We start from the raw sequence: 19,390 nt of genomic DNA, 5'->3' as shown, positions 1-19,390 counted from the left end.
AAATAGGGGGCAGACAAAAATGAAAAATAGGAGGTGCACAAGTTCATATCATGATTAAGACTCATGCAAGGTTTCATGAATCTATATCAAATACTTTTTGAGCTAGGCGTGTCACAAGGTGAAAATGTGCATTTTTGACTATTTCAGAGGCCATAACTCTAAAAATAGGGGGCGGAGCCAGACGAAAAATAGGATGTGCGCAAGTTCATATCATGATAAAGACTCATGCAAGGTTTCATCAATTTATATCAAACACTTTCTGAGCTAGGCACGTCACGAACTTCGGATGGACGCAAGACCAAATCTATACACCCCCCACCACTCATGGCGGGCATAAAAAAGAGGTGGGCGGGGGAGATGCTTTTAATATGAGAAGGGCATTTATAAGAGAGTGTTGTTTTTGTTATTGTAGGGTTTAACATCTCATCGACACAATATGGCAACTTTCCAGCTTTGATGGTAGAAAAAGACTACAGGTACCACTCCATGTATTATTACATCATGGGCTGGCACCTGGGTAGAACCATTGACCTTCCTTAATCCGGCTGGATGACTTTCTCACAGGAAAAATTCAACACCAAGAGTGAGGACTGAACCAATATCGGTGAGGCGCAAGTGATTATAAGTCAGCAACCTTAACCACTCGGCCCCCTAGGGAATAAATGATATGTCTTGTTGTTAACAGAAGTTGTACTGTAAACAGCATTATTCTCAAGTTCAGCCCACCCTGCATATACAGACCACGTCTAGAACAGCCAAAAAGCGGCCTTAGTTTTTCAAATGGTGTTTATATACGTTCCTCAAGTTTTAAAAATTGGTAAAATTTATAAAATTCTTGGCAGAGCCTCGCATTATATTAATAAATTCAAAATGAAAAAGACACTCATTTGAAAACCTAATTCAGTTCAGCCAATATGCGATTCAAAACCAAAAGGATGGGCTAATACCAAACTGACTCATTTTTTACACCTTTATTCCTCAGACTTACTTCATCATACTCTGATTGGGTCTGTCCCTCCGCCTTCTGTTAATTCCCAGACATACTGCAGACGTCACACAGTTGAGAACCAGACTACAGATGTGATAAACTGAACCAGTCTCATGAAAAATCAGAAAACCAGTCTGTGACAGTAATACAAGTAACCAGACTGGGCAGCTTACAGCATCAATAATATGAAGCCTGAAATGGAAGAAAAAAATACATTTTGTGAAATACTGAGCTGAATTTTCTAATTTGGTTTTAATATCATTTCTCATGCATCGGTAAGGTAACAATGGCTAGTTCGCCTGATCAGTGGTCTTGGAGTCAATACCAGAACTGACTTTTTGTCTGCAAGTAACTGACAACTTCCCTTCATGAATCAAGGAAGAGGACAAATAATTTCAGAATATTGTCTAACTTCTAAAGCTATCATAGAGAAAATTCTTCTTTTCAAGTAATATACCTTGTGACCACTTCATTCACTGTCTTGTTTTCTAATTAAAGTTAGTTTGCACTACTTTATTCTAGGCTGACTATGAAACAAGTTCTACAACTTTTATTAGTCATTCTCAAAACCGTATCCCTAACGGTATAGTCTGCACAGAGTGCAAAAGAAGAGAAGCCAATTTCTCATTTGATGCTGAGCTTCAAGCAATGATATTTTTTTCATGTATTTGGTCAAGGCCAAAGACAGAACCAAAAAACATCCCACACTCAAAGTTGGTACCCTACCACTATGCCGCTAAGGTGGGTGACTGAATTTAAAGCAGTGGCAGGAAAATAGTAAGTTCAGGCAGCCATTACTTAAGTCTTACATCAGGTGGTAATGTCTCTGAGTTGTTATTTGGAATCTAAATCAAGTAAGCTTTCTTTGACAAGTTAAACACTGTTGTCAATATTTTTCAATAAGCTTTAATACCTAACTTAACTGTCTTTCAAAAACAGTACTGTTGTTCTCTAAGTGACAAATCCTATTCATAACTAAGAGATGAAGGATGACTGACCAGGATTATTTAAACTATTAAGCCTAGCAATTATGACTCACTTCAAGATTTTAGGTATCTTTTTCTTGGTAATGATCACAAAGGCCTGCTCAGGTAAATTATATATAAAATGACTTCAGGAACACACACCTGTATTTCCCAAGACTTAATTTAGCTGCTACCCCAGACATCAATCCCAACACAGCCAAAAATTCAGCATTTTTATCCAGCCACAGTAATATGGGGTGTAGAAACAGAAGTTGTTTTTGCCAGGCCTGGTCTCCATCTAAACTGATCTCCTTGGTAACAACAAGAACACTGCACACCAGAGATATAGTATGGAGTATAATACTGGCCATGATATACTTGTTAAACCTTCTGTCTGTGTAACTGGCATGCTATAAAGATAAAAGAAAATATTCAACAAATAATCAAGGCCTTCGAGTGGTTTATCGTCTAATTTACCAAGGTTCAGAGTTCAGATGTGTAGAAACTGAATAAATACTGAAGCCTCTGAACAATGAACCATGGCAAATTAGATGATAAATCACAAGAAGGCCTTGAGTGTTTTCATTCTGACATGCTCCTTGACATATTTTAATAAATATTATGCTGGACTTCATCTACCCGAGGAGTCATGCGGCAATTTGATGTCATAATTGACATCATAATGCTCTCTTACTAGTCCGCATGTCAACCGTTGTTTAACGCAGTATAATTATACAGAGCTTATTTCCTTCTTTGTTTATCTGGAAATCAGTTCAACCCATGTTAGAATGATATGCCATACATCAGACTTGCATTAATTAATTATTACTCTGTTTTTCATCTTATTTTCATTTCTGTCATTTTTTCGCCATTTTGTACATTACTGGCTCAGCTGAATAAACCACATAGGTATAAAGAATATACAAGAGAAGTTAATCTGTTGAAATGATAGAGAAGCACTGTAGGGCCATAATCCTTTCTGCACACACTATGTCAATGGAGTGAAAAAGAGTAGTGTTATAGAATGTTTAGAACAGGTGTGGACTGTTCTATATACAAAACTGGTGCAGACAGAACAGTCAAATGATAAATATTTACGACAATGAAAATCAGGTCTTGGTTCCTATGAAGTATGGGTAATCTCAATAGTGCTGGGTACCAGGGCAGAGCAATGAACTATTTTATTCTTTTGACAACACTTAGAAGATACCTGTAGAATTTTTAGAACACTGTTCTGAACGGTCAAAAAAATATGACCTAGTTATTCTTCATGATATATTTAGAGAAAAACATCATGAATGAATATAAATGTACATGTAATGAATGCATTCAAGGGTGTACCAAGGACGATATGAATTATACGCAAGAGAAAGGGGGTGGGTGTTGGAGGGGACGTTTCCCTCCCACTGGTGGGGCTACGGGGGATCTCCCCAGAAAATTGGTGAAATATTGTCTTCATTTGGTGCAGTCTGCTTTTTAGGGTGGTACTTGGCCAAAAAATTATACACATGTGTGTATTGTGTGTAACAGTAGTTATGCCCTTGGCATCTATCTTTACGAATTGGTTTAAAGAATAGTGAATTGATCATTTTCATGCTCAAAGATTAGTAACTGCTACCTGGTACTGTAAAATAACTGCTTTGTAAACATACACAAATTTTAATGATTTTATGCAAATAAACTAGGGATGGGAACGAATACTGAAATCAATATTCGAATATTCGGTTTGCCATATTCGAATATATTCGAATATTCGGTTTGTTTTAATGGAAGCTTTAAATTCTTATTAAGTGATTGGCATATACACAACGTATTCATTTGTTTAAAGCGTGGATCATCGTATGTAATAAGGCCAAAAAATGTTTGTTTCGGGTAACCCGATCCTACTAAGCAAAACCCGTCGATCCTAGCGTTTTATTTCACGATTATGTCAGTATAATCATGAACAGATTTAACTAATTCAGTGTTTTAGCTTCAAAATGATACAAAAAATCAGAACGATTATAATTTAGATCGTCGCAATTTTATCTAAAAATAACAGGTCGTCCCATTTAAACACGTGACGCGCTGTTGTATTACCGCCGCCATTTTGAAAATTTTCAATCGGCGTGTAAAAATTGTCGTGTTAAAAGCAAGTAAGGCAGACTTAAACCTCCTTCAACATGAACTTATGCATCAATCATATGTTATTTCTTGATTTTATTATAAAGTACTTCAAAATTTAATTCGAATACGGCCGATGGCGGATGAAAACCGATTCTGCCGATGGTCTGAAACGTCGTACAAAATATTGTGAAAAGATCGACAATATCTACAAGCTTGATATTGTATTCGAAAAAAAAAATTCTACAACTTGTTACATAAAACACGCGCCAATAAAAATGAACAAACGATAAAAAGATATCACATTTACGCCTAATACAAACTGTTAATCCGTAGCGATGACCCCAGGTAATTATGCATTGCAATTTCATGTTAATTGGAAATCTTTTGCATCTGACACATTGACGCCTGTTGCAAACTGTTAATCCGTAACGATGGCCCCTGCCAATTATGCACTGCTATTTTCTTGTTAACTGGACATCTTTTGATACGCGATAAACAAACATGACATGGTTTTATTCTGTAGAATTGTCCAAAATAAATGATACTTATTTTGAAAAAAAAAACAAACAATAATTTACGAATATTCGAATATGATTTTCATATTCGAATATTCGACTGATTTTCGAATATTCGAATATTCGGATATTCGTTCCCATCCCTAAAATAAACAGATATATACATGGATTATTAATTACAACAATTAAATCACTGCCTTCCCAACCCCACACCTTTCCACCCAAATTACCAGGAATGTTTGTTCTTCTTGTGCAGTCTCCATAAAGCTTCTGTGATCATCTAGGTGACAGAAACGCTTGGATATTGCTTCATCCTGTAGCTGCAGTTCCTGCTGCACTTTGATCTCACAGGGCAAACACAACCGATATACTTTCTCAATGTGTCGCTTAAAGGCATCCACCTCTTCATCATAATTTTTCTAAAATAAAATTACATAAATGTAAAATGAGTAAGTAATACAGCAAAACTAAACTTTTCTTTGACATTGTATATTTCTCTTATAAAACCCTTAAGTGAGGAGCAAGTGATTTAAAAGCAGTGACAGTAACTACTCAGCTACTGAGGCCCTGATCAACTGAATTAGAGGAAACAATTATTTACTTTAACAGTATATCTTATTAAAACATGATCATTACCTCATTATATGGGATAAAATTAGCCAGCTGTTTGATCTTGAGTAGTTGATTCTGGGTACACCTGTCACATAGGACATTGTGACCTCCAATGAAGTCATCCTCCTGACATTTGATTGGTTTATTTAGTCTTTCATCATACTGTGCTGGAATTGGCTTGTTGTAACTTCCATCCTGAAATAATTCGGTGATACAACATAAGGTTTATCACTAAATACCTATAGTAAAACACTGACTGTTCAGTCACAAGGGTATGACAAAATACTTATGTTATCAAGGGTTTCTAGCAATCCTAACAGAAAAAATTTAACACGGATATGCTTGTGCATGCCAGACAGGATTTTCCTGTGCTTTTGCCTGTGCTAGAAAAACTTGTCTTACATCTTACACCCTGGGGTGTAAGATGACTGATATGCTGCAATTCATGAATGAATGTGTAAATTCATATGCTACTATAATGAAATAGTGCTCAAAAGAAAAGAATTTGTTTTACCTTATTTTATTTATTACCGGTAGCTAAAAAATATGGCATGCAAGAAAAAGAATCTAGGGTAACTGTTTTGCTGTAACTCGGCCGAGCCACGTTTCCACCTAAACAGTTACTCTCAACACAGATATTTCCATCCCAACCTTCAACCAGTGAAAGGTTCTTATATAATTGGGGACTTAAGTGCTACTCAACAGAGCTCAGGTATTCAAGACACTGATGCTCCAGAGCAATGACTGAATGATTTTGAAACAAGGAACAGTGCTGTGCAATTATTTTAAAATCAGGTCACTGGTTTCAGCAGAGATGATTTTAAAGATTTCCAAATAGCAATGTAGAGAAAACTAGCCCTTTCCCTTGGCAGTCATGTGTTGCAACTCAACAGATTTATTTGAAGAATTTTGTAGAGGAACCCAAGGAACATTTTTGTCAACTTATTTTGAAATCAAACCAGTGGTTTAAGCGGAGATTTATTTTTTTTTTTTTTTTTTTTGGATTTAACGTCACACCGACACATGATAGGTCATATGGTGACTTTCCAGCTTTAATGGTGGAGGAAGACCTCAGGTGCCTCTCCGTGCATTATTTCATCATGAGTGGGCATCTGGGTAGAACCACTGACCTTCTGTAAGCCAGCTGGATGGCTCCCTCACATGAAGAATTCAACGCCTCGAGTGAGGCTCAAACCAACATCAATGAGGGGCAAGTGATTTGAAGTCAGTGACAGGTTTAAGCGGAGAACATTTTAAAATTTTCCATATATTTATATATAGAAAAATAATTCCAGACAGCCCTGTTTTTTTAACAAGGCAGTCTGAAAGACAGCTAAAAATCCCCCGCCACTGCTATGGATAGTGAAAGGGTAAACCTTTGACCTTTAGCTGTGACCTTGACCTTGAACTGACATGGCTGACTCATGAATTCTGCACAACATCTTGATGAGGTGATCATTTGACCCAAGTTTCATGAAAACCCTTCAAGGGGTTTAGGAGATACAGAGCTCAAACCTTTGACCCTGAGTTGTGACCTTGACCTTGAGTTGACACAGCTGACTCATGAGTTCTTGATGAGGTGAGCATTTGACCCAAGTTTGATGAAAATCCTTCAAGGGGTTTAGGAGATACAGAGTGGACACAAAATGGAAGGCTCAAACCTTTGACCCCAAGTTGTGACCTTGACCTTGAGCCGGCATGTCTGACTCATAAGTTCTGCACATCGTTTTGATGAGGTGATCATTTGACTCAAGCTTTATGAAATTCCTTCAAGGGGTTTAGGAGATATAGAGCGGACACAAAATGGAAGGCTAAAACATTTGACCTTGCGCTGTGACCTTGACCTTGAGCTGGCATGGCTGACTCATAAGTTCTGCACATCGCCTTGATGAGGTGATCATCTGACCAAAGTTTCATATAAATCCTTCAAGGGAATTAGAAGATACAGAGCAGACACAAAATGGAAGGCTCAAACCTTTAACCTTCAGTTGTGACCTTGACCTTGAGCAGGCATGATTGATTTATAAGTTCTGCATATTGCCTTGATGAGGTGATCATTTGACCCAGGTTTAATGAAAATCTTTCAAGGGGTGTAGGAGATATAGAGCGGACACAAAATGGAAGGCTCAAACCTTTCACCCTAAGTTTTGACCTTGACCTTGAGCATGGCTGACTCATGGGTTCTGCACATCGTCTTGATGAGATGATCATTTTAACCAAGTTTTATAAAATTCCTTCATGGGGTTTAGGAGATATAGAGCGGACACAAAATGAAAGGCTCAAACATTTGACCTTGAGTTGTGACCTTGACCTTGAGTGGACAAGGCTGACTCATGAGTTCTGAACATCGTCTTGATGAGGTGATCATTTGACCCAAGTTTCATGAAAATCCTTCAAGGGGTTTAGGAGATATGGAGCGGACACGAAAGTGTTATGGACAGACGGACGGACGTTCCTACAGATGGACATTTACTGGGTATTTCTTTTGGTAAAAAGTACCCAATATGCTACAAAAAGAACCCAATAAACACTACGGAATGAATAGAATTTACCATTACCTATTGTTCTCTATACCCAACAAATGTTCATTCGCGGGCTTGGACGGACGGACGGAGACCATTCCTTTAACCCCCCACCACTTGTGGCAGGGGATTAAACAAAACAGCAGGACTCGGCAGAATTTGGTGGAGGGTCAACAAAACCCTTTGCTGTGAAATTATTTTGAAATCATGCCAGTGGTTTCAAAGGAGGTATTTTCAGGTTTTCCATATACCGGCGTACATTCATGAAGTCATATTGAGAAAAATAGCCCTGCCCCCTGTGTTTTTTCAAAAAGAAAAAAAGTTTCAAAGCTATATGCCTTAAATTGATTTGTACATGCACACAAAACTTTAAGCAGAATTTTCTAAGTCTAAACGGGGGCATAATTTGGCCAAAATGCATACAAAAATGTCATGTCAGATTTATGGCTTTTGGTGCTATCACCTAATTTTATAACCCCGAAGACACATGTGAAGTTTCAATTCAATATCTGCATTAGTCTTGGAGATAGCTTGCATGTAAAACTTTAACCAGGATTTTCTAAGTCAGAAATGGGACATGAGTTGGCCAAAATACTTTTCACAGTTATGGGACTTGACCCAGTGAGGTTGGTACTTCACCTAGAAAAAGAAAAAATAAGTTTTAAAGCTATATGCCTTTAAATGATAGCCATATGTACTTGCATACAAAACTTTAACCAAGGTGTGATGCCAACGCCAAGGTGAGTAGAATAGCTAGACTATTCATCGAATAGTCGAGCTAAAAATGTACAATAAGATCAAAACCTGCATACCTTAATTTTTCTTTAAGTCATTGATTTACCTTATCAAATCCATTGTACTGCTCACAGCTTGGGCAATCCCAGCAATTTCTGTTATCATAAGGAACCTCAGTCTTTCCTCCACAGAACCAACAGGTCACATTTGCAGGAAATCTCCGTCTGCAAAGTAAAATTCTTAACCTATACACTTAACAAAAACTTCTAACACAACATTTTGTGGTCAGTGTTTTTTTTTAACCTAAAATGTATATATCATACCAGATTTATGTAGCACCCTTTTCATAATAAACACATTCAAAAGTTTTTTACTTGTACATAGTACAAAATTCAACCCAGTCCCCCTAAAAAATCGTATTTTCCCTACTAATTTTGAAAAAAAAAAATCCTCTAAAAACTAAAAAAATTTTTTTCATCTTTCAGCACAATTCTGTAAAAATAAAAATAAATGAAATGAAAGGCTATGTAATCAATTAAGTAATCTTTGAATAATTTTCTTCTGAAATGCAACAATTTTTTTTTTTTTAATAAAAATACCAATTAAATTTGGGTGCAAAATTTCCTCATTTTGTAGCGATGTCCCCCAACTCAAAGTTAACAAGAGCTGTCACTAATGCTGACAAATGCCCCCAAAGCGCCTTGACCTTTGACCCTGACCTCCGACCGGGTGACCCCAAAGTCAATAGGGGTTGTGTACTCAATAAGTACTATCAGCATGTGAAGTTTGAAGGTCCTGGGTGCAGTGGTTCACGAGTAAAGAGCCTTCACGCCCCCGTGACCTTGACCTTTGACCTGGTGACCCCAAAGTCAGTAGGGGTTGTGTACTCGATAAGTACTACCAGCATGTGAAGTTGAAGGTCCTGGGTGCAGTGGTTCGCGAGTAACGAGCCTTCATGCAAAAAGTTAACACTGGCCCCTGTGACCTTGACTTTTTGAACTGGTGACCCCAAAGTCAGTAGGGGTTGTGTACTCAATAAATACTACCAGCATGTGAAGTTTGAAGGTCCTGGGTGCAGTTGTTCATGAGTAGAGCCTTCATGCAAAAAGTTTACATTGGCCCCTATGACCTTGACCTTTGACATGGGGACCCTAAAGTCAGTAGGGGTCGTGTACTCAATAAGTACTACCAGCATGTGAAGTTTGAAGGTCCTGGGTGCAGTGGTTCGCGAGTAAAGTGCCTTCATGCAAAAAGTTAACATTAGCCCCTGTGACCTTAACCTTTGACCTGGTGACCCCAAAGTTAACATTAGCCCCTGTGACCTTAACCTTTGACCTGGTGACCCCAAAGTCAGTAGGGGTCGTGTACTCAATAATTACTACCAGCACGTGAAGTTTGAAGGTCCTGGGTGCAGTGGTTCGCAAGTAAAGTGCCTTCATGCAAAAAGTTAACATTGGTGTGACAAACGGACATTGGTGTGACGAATGAACGGACAGTTGAAAACTAATATGCCTCCCTTCGGGGGCATAAAAACAGTGAACATTTTATATTTATTTAGTATTACATGTACTTTTAATACAAGTTTAAAGTGACATTATGCGCATGTTAGTGTCTTTGGTGATTGTTCTGTCGGAGCAATTTTCAGTTGCTGTGCATTTAAATGTGTTACATTTATGAAAATGCTGCACTGAAGTTGATGTTTTAGAAACAAAGAATTGGGTTGATAAAATCATAGTTCATTTCTTCGCAGTGATCTCCCTTGTTTTGTTGTTGTTGTTGTAGATAGAGATTTCTTCAGTGGGAGGGAAGTAACTCTTGCATACAGTTTAATTTTCTTAAATTCAGTGGCTGGATTTATGCTTGAAACAAGAGCTGTCTCCATAGGATGACACATGCCCCGATAGCACTTTGAATGAATAGTTATGGCCAATGTTAGACTTTAGGAATTTTGACCTACGGACCTGGGTCTTGCGCACGACACGTCATCTTACTGTGGTACACATTCATGCCCAATAATTTTAAAATCCATGCATGAATGACAAAGATATGGACAGGACACGCCCATCAATGCACTATCATGAAGTATGACCTTTAACGTCTAAGTGTGACCTTGACCTTTGAGCTACAGACCTGGGTCTTGCGCGCCACACGTTGTCTTACTGTGGTACACCTTCATGCCAAGTTATTTGAAAATCCATCCATGGATGACAAAGATATGGACCGGACACGAATGCACTATCATGAAAAATGACCTTTAACGTCTAAGTGTGACCTTGACCTTTGAGCTACGGACCTGGGTCTTGCGCGCGACATGTCGTCTTACTGTGGTACACATTCATGCCAAGTTATTTGAAAATCCATCCATCGATGACAAAGATATGGACCGGACACAAAAATTGCTGACAGACTGACAGACCGACAGACGGTTCAAAAACTATATGCCTCCCTTCGGGGGCATAAAAATGTGCATAATACCACTTTTATGAATATTGTACATGTATATAAATGTTATGGATGAAATAAGTACCCTAACGATTATAAAAATTCATCCACATAAATCGCTGATGTCAATTAGTCTGTTTGTTTTTTTTTGACTAATTTATATATTGGTTGTAACTTTGAATGTATTGGTTTATTTATTAACTAGAATTAGTACCATATATAGGTAAGGTGACTATTGAAATGTTATATTTGTGTAGTATACTGTTTATATATAGACACTTCCTTTTGGTATCCCCGCGACACCAGTTTTCGACAATGTAAGGAATCAAATCAGGGCTTTTCATCAGGATATTGGGAAGAGGTCTTGGGCATTTAAATTGGGAAATTTATGCGTGATATTAATTGTTCATTTTGGAATAAATAATCAACCAGAAGTAAACACGGAAAGACAAATTAAATTTATCTCCACTGAAACACAGACTAAAATCCAGGCCATGGAACATAAAGGGTTAGACTGGTAATGTGTCACACATGGTTCTGTGCGCTGTTAGGCTATAGTGCGGCAAAAAATCGATAACAGACAAATGCTTCCACTAGAAATACTAAAATGACAGGTGTGGCAAATTCAATTGTCCGTAGTGTTCAGGTTGTCCCAAAGCTTGTACTTACAAGTGAAATTTGACCAGATTTACTACATAATTAATATACGGACAAGTACAAAATAGCAATTAACAAAAACGGACAAAGAAGTCAAAATCAGATTTCGCCACCCCTGAAAATGTAAACAAAATCTTAACCATCTGTCTTACCTTGCATTTTGGGAAATATCTCTGCCACAGTTGGGAAAAATAGTATATTTTTGGATTGGGAAGTGGCCTAATATAGGCCTCTGTTATAAATGGATGAAAAGCCCTGCAAATGATTGCCAAAAATAGGAAAGGGGAATAATTAAAATGCCTACATGTACATGTCAAGTAACAAAACAATAAATGACCTTCTCTTTGTATGTGGTTATGATCTGGAAATCTAACTTTTGCAAGCTCATCTAATAATGATAACAAGAGCTGTCCGTAAGACAGCGCGCTCCACTATTTGGGGATTTGACAGTAAAATGAATATATGTATGAATAAGAGACCTCTACTTTAAAAGGAAGATACACCAAGGGGCATAATTCCATCAAATACACAAATTTAAGTCACAACACATGCAGATGATGATGATAAAGATATATTTTGAGTTTCAAGTCATTATCTTATATAGTACCAAAGTCATGTCAAGAAAACGAAGTTTGTAAAAAATTTAAGTATAAAAGGGGCATAATTCGGTCAAAAATACAAATCAGAGTTGGGGATTGTTACCACACATGCAGATGACGATGATAAAGATACATTTTAAGTTTCAAGTCTTTATCTTATATTGCATTAAAGTAGTATCCAGAAAGCGAAGATTGCAAAAAAGTTTAAGTACAAAAGGACCATAATTCTGTCAAAAACACAATTAGAATTATGGGGTATGTAGCCACACATGCAGATGATTATAAACAAATACTTTTAATTTCAAGTCATTTATCTTTTAAAGTACCAAAGATATGTCTATAAACGAAGCTCTCAAAAATATTTAACATGAAAATAATTCGAAGTACCGGTATAACTTCTTGGTGACCTTGACCTAGGGTATAATGGGCCAAGCCCCTGCACATACTTTGTTTGTATGCTGGACAATGTTTATGTAAAGTTACAGTAAGATATAAGCAAAAGTAACAAAGATATGACAGAAAAACAAAGGTTGCCGAAAAACTTTTACCTTAAAAATAACCTAAATATAAGACCTTGGTGACCTTGACCTTGGGTATAATGGGCCCAGTCCCTACACATACTTTGTTTGTATGCTGGACAATGTTTATGTAAAGTTACAGTAACATATAAGCAAAAGTAACAAAGATATGACAGAAAAACAAAGGTTGCCAAAAAACTTTAACCTTAAAAATAACCCAAGTATAACAGCCTGGTGACCTTGACCTTGGGTATAATGGACTCAGCCCCTACATATACACTGTTTGTATACTGGACAACGTTTATGTGAAGTTACAGTAAGATATAAGCAATAGTAACAAAGATATGACAGAAAAACAAAGGTTGCCGAAAAACTTTAACCTAACAAGAGGGCCATGATGGTCCTGAATCGCTCACCTCTTCCCACATGATCCAGTTTTAAGTATGACGTCGTTTTTTCTATTTTATGACATAGTGACCTAGTTTTTGAGCTCATGTGACCCAGTTTTGAACTTGACCTAGATATTATCAAGATAAAAATTCTGACCAATTTTCATGAAGATCCATTGAAAAATATGGTCTCTAGAGAGGTCACAATGTTTTTCTATTATTTGACCTATTGACCTAGTTTTTTAAGGCACGTGACCCAGTTTCAAACTTGACCTAGTTATCATCAAGGTGAACATTCTGACCAATTTTCATGAAGATCCATTCAAGGGTATGGCCTCTAGAGAGGTCACAAGGTTTTTCTATTTCAAGACCTACTGACCTAGTTTTTGATCGCAGTTGACCCAGTTTCAAACCTGACCTAGATATCATCAAGATAAACATTCAGAGCAACTTTCATACAGATCCCATGAAAAATATAGCCTCTAGAGAGGTCACAACGTTTTTTCATGATTTGACCTACTGACCTATTTTTTGAAGGCATGTGACCCACTTTCGAACTTGACCTAGATATCATCAAGATGAACATTCTGACCAATTTTTATGGAGATCCATTCACAAGTATGGCCTCTAGAGAGGTCACAAGGTTTTTCTATTTTTAGACCTACTGACCTAGTTTTTGACCACACATGACCCTAATTCTTACTTGACCTAGATATCATCAAGATGAACATTCAGACCAACTTTCATGAAGATCCATTGAAAAATATGGCCTTTAGAGAGGTCACAAGGTTTTTCTATTATTTGATCAACTGACCTAGTTTTTGACCGCATGTGACCCACTTTCGAACTTGACCTAGATATCATCAAGATGAACATTCAGACCAACTTTCATACAGATCCCATGGAAAATATGGCCTCTAGAGAGGTCACAAGGTTTTTCTATTATTTGACCTACTGACCTAGTTTTTAAAGGCATGTGACCCACTTTCGAACTTGACTTAGATATCATCAAGGTGAACATTCTGACCAATTTTCATGAAGATTTCATGAAATATATGGCCTCTAGAGAGGTCACAAGGTTTTTCTATTTTTAGACCTACTGACCTAGCTTTTGACAGCATGTGACCCAGTTTTGAACTTGACCTAGATATCATCAAGATGAACATTCAGACCAACTTTCATACAGATCCCATGAAAAATATGGCCTTTAGAGAGGTCACAAGGTTTTTCTATTATTTGACCTACTGACCTAGTTTTTGACGGCACGTGACCCAGTTTCGAACTTGACCTAGATATCATCAAGGTAAATTCTGACCAATTTTCATGAAGATCTTGTGAAATATATGGCCTCTAGAAAGGTCACAAGGTTTTTCTATTTTTAGACCTACTGACCTAGTTTTTGACCGCATGTGACCCAGTTTCGAACTTGACCTAGATATCATCAAGATGAACATTCAGACCAACTTTCATACAGATCCCATGAAAAATATGGCCTTTAGAGAGGTCACAAGGTTTTTCTATTATTTGATCTACTGACCTAGTTTTTGAAGGCATGTGACCCAGTTTTGAAATTGACCTAGATATCATCAAAATGAACGTTCTGACCAATTTTCATGAAGATCTTGTGAAATATATGGCCTCTAGAGAGGTCACAAGGTTTTTCTATTTTTAGACCTACTGACCTAGTTTTTGAAGGCACGTGACCCAGTTTCGAACTTAACTAGATATCATCAAGGTGAACATTCTGACCAATTTTCATGAAGATCCATTGAAAATTATGGCCCCTAGAGAGGTCACAAGGTTTTTCTATTTTTAGACCTACTGACCTAGTTTTTGATGGCACGTGATCCAGTTTCGAACTTGACCTAGATATCATCAAGGTGAACATTCTGACCAAATTTCATAAAGATCCCATGAAAAATGTGACCTCTAGAGTGGTCACAAGCAAAAGTTTACGAACGCACGGACGGACGGACGACGGACACCGCGCGATCACAAAAGCTCACCTTGTCACTTTGTGACAGGTGAGCTAAAAAATAATCTAAGTATAACAGCCTGGTGACCTTGACCTTGGGTATAATTGGCTCAGCCCCTACACATACATTGTTTGTATACTGGACAATGATTATGTGGAGTTACAGTAAGATATAAGCAACAGTAACAAAGATATGACAGAAAAACAAAGGTTGCCGAAAAACTTTAACCAAGAAGGGTCACACCGACGCTGGGGCGAGTAGTATAGCCCCCCCTATTCTCCGAATAGTGGAGCTAAAAACTTTACGTCTTGTGTATTCAACGGTTCCCGCCAATCACCCTTAAAATCTATATCATACATTGAAGTTAGCACAAATCAACTATCACATGAAGCAGTTATTGCTTTGCATTTTATCAACATTTTAACCTTATTCAACACTGTTTAATATATTTTCAGCAAGTTATTGGTAAGTCCTATTAAAATTTAAGTTTACTAAATATTATTAATCGCTACACTTTTGGACCCAACCATTATATTTATCAAGTAACACCCATTTAACACTGTAGGTGGGATTTTTTCACATGAATTTGATTGTAGTATTTAACTGTATGATATAGGTTTTTAAAAAGCATGACATTATCAATAACAACAAAGATGGCCATGTCTGCAGACAAACTTCTGAACTATTCCAAAGCTTCTTAGAAGTGATTAAATGAGAGTGTCACTGAAGTATCAGTTTTGGGATTAGATAAAACATAGGCAGTGGCTAGGGGTCCAGTTACCGGACCTCTAGACAACCCGTACAGGACTGGCTAGAGGTCTGGTAATCAATATGAATACTGCACTGTATTTACAAAGAGGAAAGTATATTTTATCTTTAAAAACGGGATATGATTTCAATAGTTTGTTCTCGATTTTTTCTTGTTGTTTTAAATAGAATCTTCATTGTAAGTGACAGGAAACAGAAGTATTTATAATTATCAGTCAGGGGTTATGTAACCTATCTCAGTTACTTTTTCAAGCATTTTATAACCTGTATTAGTTATAAAATATTAGTTAACTCAGGTAAGTTATTCAAAAAAAGTCTTTTCTCTGTTCTCACAAAGTGACCCATACAGTGAAATAAGTAGCAATCTTTGGTTAATCAAATTCTCTTTAAGTCTGATCATGACCTGATAAGCATAATGGGATGCTAAGAGTTTTATAGCTTTAAACCTTTGCGTAAAACTTTATCAGCCTTGCATAAAAAAAAATTGCTGCATAGCTGGAAAGATAAGAGTTCAAGGATTCTGGAAATAATTGCATTAGTCACATTCAAAATAAGGAAATGGCACAGGAGGGCTTTGTAATATTTTATGATAACTGAAACAAGTTATGAAAATATAAGCAATAACTCAAATGGGTTATAAACTGCGATAACTTCAAACAGTTACACCCCTGACTGATTATTTTATCCCGGGAAAAATACGATCGCAAATTCGATGCAAAATAAATAGCAATTTGTATGTCTTAATCAGATTTGTTTCCTTCCCCCCCGGGACTGATGAATTAAAATAATAAACAGTTTAACTTCATGTTTTCTTTAGTATTTAAAACATGGATTTAGTCCAAATAATAGGACGTTTTGGGACACCATATATTTCTGTCAGGAAATCCAATTAAAATCCATTGGGAACATTTTCTGGTACACGTACAAAGTATTTGTAATGATTACATCTCTGATAATGAATTTATGTTGATATTTAAGCATAAACTTGCCTAGCTGACATTTTATAAATGTACAATTTGTGTTCTATTTCTGTAATTTAGTGTCATTTGGCAGTCTGCTGTTACTGAAACCGGTGTCAGTGTAGATATCTCCTTGCACTTGTCACATCATATTTTTGAAGATTTATGTCTCTTATTAAAATTATGGATAAAATTTAATCCATATGAAGTTTCTACATGAATATTAATGTTTAATCTATTAGAGCAAGTAAGTCTGGCCCATATATTAATTGGAAGTGTCTAGTGGTATGGATCCGTTCCTCTAGACAAGCCTGTTAGGGGTTTTCTAGGGGTACGGACCTCCGATTTTCTAGAGATTAAGGGTCATTTACATTTCCAATTTTGTTGAAAATGAAATAACAAATAAGAATCTATCAGAATTCACCTTAAACTTGGATCTAAATGGTTTACAGATAACAACATTCACCCGATTTGTTACATTTTCTTTCGAAACTTAAATAACCGAGGAACACCGAATAAATCATGAGGATTCAAACTGGCAAAAAAAAAAAGATTAAACGAAAAAAATGTTAAATATCTTGGGGAAAAAAACTATTTTTAATGATAATTAACACTTAGGGTATTTATGTTTTCCACACATTTGGTAGCAGTTATGAGATAAAAGGGACGTTTTCACAAACAGTTTCTTTTACTTGATGTTGGTTAATTGATTATTAAACAATCAGTTCCCTGCCAATTATCATTATATCTTGTTAAATAACAAAATAAATAGGTGTTAATTATTATGCTTAATTTATTTTTTTCTGCTGAGTTTCAAATAGAGTTCATTTAAGGGTTACAAGCACTCATTAATCTGTTATCAACATTTTATTTTACAACAAACTTATCGGCAAGGAACAGTGTATTCATTTGGAGTTCCTCGGTTATTTATGTTCTGAAAGAGAAGGTAAACAATCGGGTGAACGCTGGTATCTGTAAACCATTTAGATCAAAGATTTAAGTGAAAACTGGTTAAGTCTTATTTTTTATTTCATTTCCAACAAAGTTAAGATATATATAACCCTACATATCTAGAAAAAGAGAAATCCCCTAACAGGCTTGTCTAGAGGTACGAATCCGTACCCCTAGGCACTTCCATATTAATTACTACCGGAACTCGCTGTTAAAATTGGCCGTTAAAATGTCATATTCATTATGCCCCGAACCAAAGTGAGAGCTATGCTATAATGTCAGAAACGAACACCATCCATCTATTTTAATAATGGAACAATAAATATATTATTTTTTACATTTTTTGTGATAAAATAAGTTGATACCATATAAATACACCAAGAATTTCAAGTAAAAATGCCCTCATACACTTTCGTACAAAATAGTACGAAATTTTTTAGGTACGAATGGCCAGTGTACTTTCTTTTTTCAATCATAAAAATATTGTGATTAAAATCATTAAATTTTAGTGATTTACAGACATGACAGACTTATCGCATTGTGTAGTATAAATAATGTGCAGCACTGATGTGTTCGGCTCCATTAACATCAACAATCGATTGAAATTCATTTCTACAAATATAGGCCCGAGGCCGTGGATCATTTCGTTTCACTCAACCCGGGGCATGCCGGTCACGTGGGCGGCAAGAAAAAAATCTCGACGGTTTATCAATTCATAACTTTATCATGACATCACAGTACATTAGGGGTTCTAACTGACCAATCAGAGAGCTGCATTTTCAAGTACCTGCCAGTTTCCACTTGGGTATAACAAAGTATATTTACAATGAACATATAGTGATATTGGAAACAAATATCACAGCATTTTAGAAATCAAATTAAGATTTTTCACTGCTCATGTCCCAGATGATGCTACAAACGACAAAACTTTGAAGTTTCATTGAAATATCATATCGATTTAATAGCTTTATTTTAGTTAAAAGTTTGAGATTTTACACAGGGAGTCTATGATAAAGTCCGAGTAAAATGTAATCAATACCCAAGTGAAATAAGTATCATTCCACAATGTTTTGGACATGTTAAAATTATGAATAAAACGAACGCTTCAGCGTACGCCAGCCACGAGAGCTGCAGAAACAAAAAAAATAAGTTTCCAATTTATTATGTTTTTCTCTTGCGGCCTTTTCCAAATAAGTTAGCAAATAGTTCTTGCAGCATGTTTCTACATTTACTGGTACTTACCCAAATTTTCAAAGGTTTACTCGATTTTGTATCGTGAAAATATATGATTTGCCGGTTAGCCTATCTCGCAAGACCGGCGCACATCGGCATACGCCGGGTTGACCCGGTCAGTGCCGGCAAGCCAAACGAACGCCTAGCCGGTTGTAATCGGCGAAACGGCGTACGCCGCGAAAGTGAAACGAATTGACCCGATGTCATCTCATTGAAGTTGGCGGCTCCATTTATCGCGAAAACACATGATTATGGAAAAAAATCTCACCTAAGAAGAAACTTATATATTAGCAGGAGAGCAATAATGATTGTTGGTATAAAAAGAGTGAAAAATAATCCCATATCTTTCCAGTCAAACTCTTTCTTGATGCTTTAAATAGTTTAAAACTATTGCAAAATTCTTGCACCGGCCGGCTCTGCTCAGGGGACGTAACTCAGCAACCCGGTGTCGTGGT

The 19,390-nt window shown here is 36.7% G+C and overlaps 1 protein-coding gene across 1 annotated transcript; it reads right to left on the bottom strand.

Annotated features, from left to right (window-relative positions):
* Positions 1–984: 984 nt before the first annotated feature.
* LOC123526214 (transmembrane protein 201-like) lies at positions 985–19,361 on the bottom strand. The gene is made up of 6 exons (XM_053524000.1): positions 19,204–19,361; positions 8,550–8,667; positions 5,211–5,381; positions 4,805–4,993; positions 2,116–2,363; positions 985–1,180 (listed from the first exon to the last, which is right to left on the bottom strand). The coding sequence occupies exons 1-6, from the start codon at positions 19,275–19,277 to the stop codon at positions 985–987; spliced, it is 996 nt and encodes a 331-aa protein (XP_053379975.1). The 5' UTR covers positions 19,278–19,361.
* Positions 19,362–19,390: the final 29 nt, after the last annotated feature.

Source organism: Mercenaria mercenaria, chromosome 14 (assembly GCF_021730395.1).
Source record: "Mercenaria mercenaria strain notata chromosome 14, MADL_Memer_1, whole genome shotgun sequence".
NCBI lineage: Eukaryota > Metazoa > Mollusca > Bivalvia > Venerida > Veneridae > Mercenaria > Mercenaria mercenaria.
Note: the sequence above shows the minus strand (reverse complement) of the source record. Positions and strands in the feature narration are given on the sequence as shown.

Excerpts from the sequence above, each read along its gene's own strand:
- LOC123526214 (XM_053524000.1), bottom strand. The coding sequence starts at position 19,277 with ATGGGATTATTTTTCACTCTTTTTATACCAACAATCATTATTGCTCTC. Across the intron at positions 8,668-19,203 it reads ATATATAAGTTTCTTCTTAG|ACGGAGATTTCCTGCAAATG; the intron begins GTGAGATTTTTT and ends TTTACTTTGCAG. Across the intron at positions 5,382-8,549 it reads AGTACAATGGATTTGATAAG|GATGGAAGTTACAACAAGCC; the intron begins GTAAATCAATGA and ends GAATTATTTCAG.